The 10534-nt window shown below is 31.7% G+C and overlaps 1 protein-coding gene across 1 annotated transcript; it reads right to left on the bottom strand.

The window, feature by feature from the left end:
* Nucleotides 1–7672: 7672 nt before the first annotated feature.
* LOC108458793 (protein GRIM REAPER-like) lies at nt 7673–8488 on the bottom strand. The gene has a single exon (XM_017758189.2). It carries the CDS (start codon nt 8433–8435, stop codon nt 7950–7952), a length of 486 nt encoding a protein of 161 aa, XP_017613678.1. The 5' UTR covers nt 8436–8488; the 3' UTR covers nt 7673–7949.
* Nucleotides 8489–10534: the final 2046 nt, after the last annotated feature.

Genomic DNA, 10534 nt, shown 5'->3' with positions numbered 1-10534 from the left:
TAGTCTCAACTCATGATTAGCACAACAACATAAAGCCAATTATACTTACAACTCAATCGCACGATACTTACTTTGAAACCCTAAATGAATAAACTAAAACTCCATAAAATAGGGACATCGTTTCAACGATTCCTTGCTGTCAAGACGATAGTAACCTCCAATCAGTCACTTTTAATCGATAATTTATCAAAATTCGGTGAGGTATACCAACTATAATCATAAAAATCCCTTACCTTCGGTCGATCAATAGAAATGTTATACACTTAAATCATCGAAGACCACTGTTCAGCCTCTCGATTAACACCTAAAACTAGCTGAACCCCTCTTAATAAAATCAAAAAAATAGTTAAGAAAAAGAAACAAAAACACCCAACTTACCGAATGCGCAGAACTACATTGTGCAATCAAAGCGGATTGAAAACGGAATCGAAGAAGAGAAAGGGAAGGAAAAACAAAAATAGTAGCAATGAGAAGAAGGAAAATTCGGTGTGAGAGTGATGGAAAGGAGGAAACGTCAAAATACCCAAAAGAAAAATTGATATTTTGAGAATGGAACAAAAGAAAAGAAAAAGTTTTCAGGAAGTTACACAATCTGATCACAATTTCTAAAATCTTTCCTCCTTAATCCCTAAATTTACTCCCACATTTCCCTACTACAACTCAAACATCCCAAAAACCGTCCACAACCTCTCACACATCTCAAACACTCAGTATTTTACCATATTTCAAACTCTTTCACGGCACAAGTACAAAAAACTCCCCATTGCACGTACAGGGATTCAAACTCAAGACCCTTAGCACACTGACACTTTACTTAACCACCAGACCAACAGGCTCATTCTGACATATTTTTACCAACTTTTAACTATAAGCCTACTGCACAAAAGCAAGGCTTTATTCAATTAAAACAAAAATTTAGCTCAAGACAAGGCTTGAACCCAAGACTTCTCAGACACTCACAAAACACATAACCACTGAAGCAAATACATTGTTGTGTCACAAACACACAAAAATAAATATATAAGAGATTTTTTTTTGGGCGTTACAACAACAAAATGAATTAATATCTCATAAAGAAACCAACTATATACATATTCAATAGTCTGTTGATTAAACTAGTAGATGCCCAAGTGCAAATGGTGATTTAGACTTAGGAAACAACTCATTCATTTACGAATCAAAACCATACAGACAGATATCAAATCAAACTATAATAAGATACATAAGGGAACAGAACAGATGTAATTTTTTTAATCCCAGCCGCTACACACATATCCGACCAACCCAACACACCAAATAGGGTATTTATTATAAAAAAAATAAAAAATAGGGAAAATAATAAAAATAATAAATAAGTAAATAAAAATGAAGTAGAAGAACCCAGATTCCAAATGAACAAATTCAAACTTGAAAAGGATATTTCTAATTCTTGAAGAATGAAGGGCAAAGGAATTGATCGAGAAAGATCTCTTTTTCTTATTACAAGATAATTTGATTGGATCTGCAAATGTTTGGTAAAAAAATCTTCTCTTTTGAGAATAATGAAAAATGGAAAACGTTTAATTGGAACATGAAAACGTGACTGAATTTGTCCTAGTTACTCTTTGGGATAGAATGGAAGAAGAGAGTAAATTCTCAAACGAGGAAAATGCCCAATGACTTCGAAATAATTGAACGAAAAGCCGTATGAGGTGAAAATCTCATGTACAGTTCTGTAGAGTGGCAGTAAGGGTGACTTATCTATCAACTTTTCCACTATCACCCCCAAAAAACCAAACTCTACCTTATGTAAAGTTGCCAGAGCACAATTAACTCTAGGTTTGAAATCACTACTTATATACTTGGTATTGGCCATAATTTACAAGAACATTTTGTAGTCTTAGTAAGAGGAGGAAGAGTTAAGGATTTACCCGGTGTGAGATATCACATTGTTCGAGGAACCCTAAATGCTGCTGGAGTAAAGGATCGCCAACAAGGGCATTCTACTGCGTTCTAGATTCTTATCCAAGACTTGTATCATTTGATGATGCCATGTGAATCACTAGAAACTTGTAAAGTGTATGGCTAACCCAATAATGAAAGTTTCGTAATGGGACTGGAGCAGGCTACCATGAGACAAAAGATCTTCTTTCTAAAGAGATTCGATTCGGAACTATTATATGTCCAATGTTCAATATTTAAATAATTTCAAAGGTTTTCCCTGACTTTGTCCATGTCAACAAACAATTTGAAATGCCTCGACTCTTTTAAAATAGGTTCGGATCAAATAGCAATGATTCGAAACATTTCTTTTTACACTATTTCGAAAACCCAAGGACTCAATCGTAAGGATATGTAAAATATAGGATTCCCAATCCTAGCAGAAAAGGGAGGGAAACGAATACTCAATTTAAAGTGAGATTTCCAATCCTAGCAGAAAAGGGAGGGAAACGAATACTCAATTTAAAGTGGTAAACAGAATTCCATACTCGATCTCATAGATACATATGGAATTCTGAGGAAAATCATATTCGATGAAAGTCGTATGTATGGCTTGGAGGGAGATCTTTCAATCTTTTAAGATCCACCCTACAATATGGGGTAAAAAATCCAAAATAAATTATTTTATCGCTTATAAAAAGAAAATGGATTCTTGAACCCCTTTCACGCTCATGTCACATCGAGATACTACAGAAGAAAAAACCGCAAAATTTGATCCAATTTATCGTAATCGATTAGTTAACATGTTGGTTAACCGTATTTTGAAACACAGAAAAAAATCATTGGCTTATTAAATTATCTATCGAGCCTTGAAAAATATTCAACAAAAGACAGAAACAAATCCACTATCTGTTTTACGTCAAGCAATACATAGAGTAACTCATCAAGTTTCCATTAAAATAAGATCCACACAAGGAAAAGCACTTGCCATTCGTTGGTTATTAGGGGCATCCCGAAAACATCCGGGTCAAAATATGGCTTTCAAATTAAGTTTCGAATTAGTAGATGCTGCCAAAAGGAGTGGCAATGCCATACGCAAAAAGGAAGAGACTTATAGAATGATCAACCCAATAAAAAATAGCAAAAAATATTACCAATCTACTCACACAAGGAATTGTACACAAGACCACAAAGTAACCTAGCAAACACCTTACCACCCAAACCAACAAACTCATTCTAACATGAGTCAACTGAAAATAACATTTAAGCCCAATGCACAAAGATAGGCCTAAAAATAAAAATAATTGAATTTTGAGATTTGAGATTTGAACCCAAGCCCCTAAACACATAATTAAAACCACAAATAGCTACTTGCTAATGGTAAAATCTAACAAACCACAAATACTAATTTTGGGGCTTCACACTAATTTTGGTTGAGGGACATCTTGGACAATGACTACCTTTGTAGTCATTTTTTTTTGTCTCCCTTTGATAGTGATATCGCGAGCCAGAGCTTGGTATCACGATATCCACAACAGTTTTGAAATAGGGGTCCTTGAAAGTTTTGGGTATCGCAACACCACTATTAATGACTCAATCTTCCTTGTTTTCAACACTGTTAGGGATATCATAACTTCCATGCTTTGATATCGCGATTCCTCCTTTCCCGGTGATTTTCTCACTCCGTTCGGGTCATCGTGGACTCCTTGATCACTCACCACCTTGTTAGATACCCTAGATGCCAATTGGCCATATCGGTTCTCAAAATAGCATAAAATGCACACTAATTCACTTATTAGTGCAAAGAACTAAAACTAACTAAAAATACGATAAAGACCTCTAAATTGCTCGAAAACAAGCTCGTTGAGTATAATGGGGAGCCTAATTTGACATATCAACTTACGAAAGATAAAAAATAAATTACCACTACTTTATGCCAGAATAACAATATTGAAAACTTATGTTAAACTTTTGTGTGTGTGTGTGTGTTTTGTTTGTTTTGGTGTGATTAAAGCCCTACTAGTGCCATATATTTATAGGGAGAGATGGAAAAATCCTGGTTGAACTAGTAAAATAAAAATAATGTTTATTTTTGTATTATGATCTAACCACGTAATACTGTTTAGTATCAGTTAAACATTAGGTAATAAATGAGTCAATATTTGTTTTAGTTTTGCTTTACATACAAAAATCATTGAGGACAAGATATTGAATGTATTAATGAAATTGATGAATATTCTATTAAACCAATTTGTTCAAAAAATACATATAGATGAAATACTACACTAAGGGCACTAAATCCAAACACCCATGCATCTCTCTCTCTCCCCTCCTCCCTCCCCTCTCTCTCTCTCTCTCTCTCTCTCTCTCTCTCTCTCTCTCTCTCTCTCTCTCTCTCTCTCTAATTTATCATCCTAGCTTATTTGAATTTTTTCGAATCAAGTCAGTTGAAATGAAATTCAAGTCGAGTCGAGTCAAATTGAATAAATATGTTTGAGTTCTTTTTAAAAGGCCAAATTAAGAACTTATTGACAAAATGACCTAATTCCACGTTATAGCAGATAAATTTGAGACCATAATACTTGAAAACTCTTAAAAAAAGAAGAAGAAGAGAAAACCAAAGTAATTTAGTTATATGAAATTGACAACAACCTATTGGGCAATTACAACAATTATTTATACTAATTATTCTAGTTAAGCAAATTGTAAATTTTAACTCGATTTGAACTCAAAAACTTAATTTATTTATTTGAGTTGATTCAGGAAATTGAAAACTAAATCTAATTAACTTGAAATTTGAACGAAAAATCAACTTGTCTATTCAAGTCGAGTTCTATTCACCCCTAAAGAGATATGATGCTCCAAACTAATATATGAAATGTCTTGATGCTTCTTTTTGATTCTCCACAACAAATAAATGAGTTATCTCGGTGATCCAAATCTAAAATATGACATATATTAAAATTCCACTTCTGATTTATGAGATATTTCTGATACTGAAACAAGATGCATGTGCTATGGAGTTACGCAATAAACGGAGGCTCGCAAGGTAGGGAATTCGTCTCAAACATTGTCACAAGTCACACATGCAAACAAATAAAGCATTAGGCTACCTTAATAAAAGATGCACCATGAGGGGGAAAAAGTTGACAAGTTTCGAATTTCATAATGCACCAAATTTGAACTTGCATTGAAAACAAAGTTTAACCTTAAATTGGTAACTAAGTTATACCCTTTTTTACATTTTGATACCTAAATAAACTACTTTTTTTTTTAAATCAGTATTTTCGTTAGTCAAACCTTTAGCTAAATTGATAAGTCTATTTCTAAAAAGGGTCTTAACTAGTAAATTGGTATCTAAATTTTGTCATTTTTCACTTTTGGTGCCTAAATAATTTTCTAATTATAAGTAGTATTTAAACTATTTTTTTCCAATCGTTAAATTTATTTAAAAAGATAATCCATTAAAAATAGTCATACAGTAAAAAGAATAAAAAAAACATTATTTTCTTTACATATATTTAAAAATTATTAAAAATTCATAAAAATAAAAAATTTAAAATAAAGAAAAATCGATTTTATGCAAAGTAATGCATGTCAAAAGTCAAGGTGGCGAAGTGCTAGGCGGGTATACATGGTTTAATCAAGTATGCATATGAGACCATGGTAACATTTGGAAGAAGAAGAAGAAGAAAGCAATTTATAATGCATAATGCATGGTAACATTTTTGGTTCATTCTTATGATTTTCGTTCATGAAGGACGCCCAATAAGACGACGATTTTCATGGATACTGTGTGTTGCTAATAGGAGGCGCACGAAATACATGTACCAGCCATGACTAGGTGCATTTCATTTCAAAGACTCAAAATATGCTAAATCATTCTACCTATCTATATAATTCTATATAAAAGGTAGGGTCCAGTTATTTTTATTTTTGCCATTATAATTCTAATGGTAAATTTTTATTTTGGTCCTCTATTATACTCATATTTAAGATTTAATCTTTGTATTTTAATTTGACATAATTTGATTCTCTACTTTTTACAATAACATTAGATAGTCCAAAATAATTAAGATTAACTTTTTAATCTATTTTAAATATTATTCTATTAAAAATTTTAGCATAATAAATTGGAATAATTGTTACAAAAATTCACATAAGCTACCAAAAATATTAAGGGTGATAATAATTTGGACTAACTAATGACATGACTATTTTTTTAGTCATTATGAGATAATAATAAAATTGTAGTTCTGATCTCTCTATTATGCTCACTTTTGAGATTTAGTCTTTATATTTTCATTTGACATAATTCGATCATCTACCTTTATAATGGCATTAGTTACCCAAATAATTAACATCCCTAGCTATATCGATTAAAATGATTACGTGATTTTTCTTAAAAGCACCTTTCCAACACTATATATCTTTATTTACATGGAGTTTTTTTTTGGGGGGTTCAATTATTTACATGAAGTTGAAATAGTTATTTTTAAGAAAAAAATATCCTCAACATTTTGATCAGAATAATTAAAGGTGTCAACTATTTCAAATTTTCAACTAATGATATTACGTAGTGGAACCAAATTTTATCAAATTAAAGAATAGACACTTAATTTCAAATTTAAACATAGTAGAGAGACCATAAGCATAATTTGATCTAAAACGATATATGCCTAATACAATTATTCGTCATTTTATTTAAAAGGGTAATTTTTGGAACATGGGAGGTGAAAATTTTAACTACAAAAGCAAGACTAAGATTTTACCATATGTCCTACTGATATTTTTATAAAAAATTATTTTAATTTAATTTAATTTGTATAAATGATTATAAATTTTTCTGAAATGAGCAAACTAATATTTACTAAAAATAATAAAAACTTATATATGTATATATATGCATATGCCTTGCAAGTTCAGCCCAAATATTTTATATTTTTGTTAATTAGTCCAAATAGTTAATATTGTTAACTTTTCGATTAAAACGTTACGTAGTTATATCTAATTTAAATACCTTAATAGTCTTAAAGACTGACATGCAGCTTCCAATTTTGCTCTCTCTGATCTCTGTCTGCATTATATAGGAAAATGGTCAATTTTCAAGTTTAGCCCCTATCCTATACTCAAAATTAAGATTATAATAATGGTTAAATTTCAATTTTGATCTTTATACTATACTCAAATTTAAGATTTAATCTTTATACTTCAACTTTTGACATAATTTGGTACATCAATTTTTACAATATGCCATTGATAAACTCAAATACATTAATTTGATTAAAATGTTCATGTAACTCTTAATAGTTGTCAACACTATTAAACTTATTTATTAAATTCAAGTCATTGTCATGTCATTTTTTTCTGTTACATGACTAGTAAATGAGTATTTTCTTTTTATTTCAAAATGTCATACCATCGATTTGAGCATAAGAATTTAATGGTGTTAATAATTGGATCTAGATTTTAAATTCAAAAATAGAGAGATTTAATTTTTAAAAATAAAAGTATGAAGACTAAATTTCAAATATGCAAGAAATGTAGAGACTTAAAGTATATTATAATATTCAATTATTTACTCTATAATTTAGTCCAAAAAATAAATTCTTATAATGCTATTAGGTAGTCTAAATATTTTATTTGGATTAAAATGTTGATGTGAATTTTAGGAATTATTAACACCATTAAATTCTCTATTAAATTTAAGTCTATTACAATGATATTTCGTTACATGGAAACAGAGCGAATATTTTTATAATTTTAAATTGTCACACTAATAAATTTAACAAATAAATAGAGGTATGTCTACTTAAAATTTAAAAGAAAATATCGTATAACATACATAAAACCATGACTAAAATCAATTACAGCACCATAATATATGTGTATAATGTATATATATTCTCCCCCCAATTATACAAAAATACATAGAGATAACGAAGTGTTATTCATAATCAAAACGGCCCCAGACAAAGCTTTTTCGATTGGCAAATATATTTTGATAAAAACCATTATAATACTTAAATCTAAGCATAACCACAAAATCCATTATCACACTGAACTCCAGACGAGCACTGATTGCCACACTTGCCACAGTGGTTGACATTGTTGGCAACATTAGTACAAACTCCACTGCAGCAACGTTGCCCGAACTTGCACCGGTTGCCGCATTTTCCGTAGTTGTTCCGATCACTAAGCACGTTACGACAATGCGTTTTGCAGCAATACAGTAGACTGGTCCCGTTGTTTGCTGAAATGCCCTTGCATATGTTTAGAGACGGGTGAGGATCACAATCGGCACCTTTCCTGATCTTATCTTTCGTCGGCGAGGTCTTTAAGAACTGGCTTCTCGATCGAAGGTTAGGGATAATGACAGGATGATCAAGCAAGTATTCTTCTTCGCCATCAAAATCTTCCATTTGGAATGAGAAGGCTGGTTGAGGATACAAAGATAAGAGGATTGTGATAGTAAGGGAGAGGATGGCAATGAGGTTGAGAGTGTTAGAAGCCATTGTTTATCAAATGGAAGGGAATATTTGCACAAAAGAGTATAAGCTAAGGGAAGGTGGAGAGGGTGTTTCATTTAAGCTGCATATTTATACTAGATTACCCCATAAATTTAGGGAAAGGAAGCCATGTTCTTCAAGTACGAAAGTCTTTGATAAAAATAGTGTAACGCCCCAATTTTCGGGAATCCTATGAATGTTGGCATAGGTTTAATTATGTTAGTGGGCCTCTAGAAAGCACAAGCTTAAGATAGAACCCGACAATTTTAGTTATTGTTCCATAAGAAAAAGGCGGTGAAATTATGAAATAGAACCTATGTGAAAATGTTTGGAAATGCTATAGGCTAAATTAAAGTGGCCAAATAAATAGGAGTGCAAAATAGGAGGATTTGCATGACAAACCTCCCATTTTACATGAAGTGGCCAACCATCATGTTGTTGTAGACAAAATGTACACTTGATATCCATAATTTATGGTACAAATTGATACAAATTGATAATGGGTTAGGTAAATGTTCCATGATAATGGATTAGGTAAATATTTCATGATAATAGGTTAGGTAAATGTTCCATGATAATGGGTTAGGTAAATGTTTCATGATAATGAGTTAGGTAAATGTTTCATGATAAGAATATCATGTCTTTTGTATTAAAGAATTAAATGGATGAAATATGAAGTTTTATTAAAAGAAAAAGGGGTGAAAAGAACAAAGTTTTGTCCATCTTTGTTCATCATAGCTGAAAGTTAGAGAAGAGAAAGGAGAGGAGAAAGCTCTTGAGTATTCGGTCATTAGGAGGAGGAAAATTGAAGGTAAGTTCTTGGTACCTTGCTTCTTATTTTGAGGTTCATGAGTTCTTCTTGATTCTACCTTAACTCTTGAAGTATATTTTGATTTTTAGTTGTGTTGTGAGCATTTAGTCATGAATTAAAATGAAGGAAATGGTTGTTGTTTCATGTTCTTTTGATGAAAAATGGAAGATAGGTGAAGTTGAGCCAAACAAATGAGCATACATGTGCCTTAGATGCTAAAGGGAAAAATCGGCTAACATGTTGTGCTTTAAAATGATGAAATGGAGAGTATACTTAAGTAAAATCATAGATATGTGATGATTGATTGGTGATATACATGTTTAAATAACATGCATGCAAGGTATGTGTGAAAGAGTGATTTGGTAATAAATCTGCTTGGGACAGCAGCAGTAACGTGACTTTGGAAAATCACCATAAATTGTGGAAGAAGAATTAGAAACTGAATAAATTATGTAATTAAAGCTTAATGAGTCTAGTTTCAAATGAAATAAACTAGAACATATTTTGAATTCTGTACAATGAGAAATTTGATTCGTAATGAAGAGTGGTCAGATTAGTCAAACAGTGAAACATGGGAAACTTTGAGAAAATTCTGGTATTGATTGGCTAAACCAAAAATTCTGAAAATTTTATGGATAGAAGATATATGAGTCTATTTTCAGGGAAAATTAACGGCACTTGATTTGGAGTTTCGTAGCTCCAGTTATAAATGATTTAGTGACTGTTGCTCAAGAAGACAGCTTGCAGTGAAATTATGATTATGTGGTAAACATTGACAAAAATTTGTTAATGAGTTGCTTATTGATTTCTTATAAGCTTACTATGATATGTAAGTGTGGTTGACTGAATATTGTAAGGGGTTAATCGTAGTTCGTATTTGAATAGTTAGATTAACGTGTTAGTAATCCAATTGTAGGCAGTTCGTGTGTGGATCTCGTTAGCATATCGTCGCAAAGCAGTGTGTAACTAACACCTCTTTCTTAGTCTAGATCGGCAAAAGCGAAATGCCGAAATGCCAAAACGGTATTTTGTAGATTTGCGAGTGTGCGAATGCTCGTGAGGTAAATCGATTAATGTTTTTGGTAAGTTGCAATGTTTGGACGCAAAGTGCATGATTTCTATGCCCTCGATATTTTTGGGCTTAATGGGCAAAATTGGAATGATGGGTCAACGGCCCAATTCGGTAAGAACCCTCGATACGTGATTCTGTAGTACGTGAAAGGTAGGAATATGCATGAAAAACCCTAAATAGATAAATTACTGAAATACCTGTAAAAGTGAAAATTTACGCTTT

The sequence above is a fragment of the Gossypium arboreum genome, chromosome 5 (assembly GCF_025698485.1).
Source record: "Gossypium arboreum isolate Shixiya-1 chromosome 5, ASM2569848v2, whole genome shotgun sequence".
Lineage (NCBI taxonomy): Eukaryota > Viridiplantae > Streptophyta > Magnoliopsida > Malvales > Malvaceae > Gossypium > Gossypium arboreum.
The sequence above is the reverse complement of the archived record's forward strand: the minus strand, read 5'-3'. Positions and strand labels throughout refer to the sequence as shown.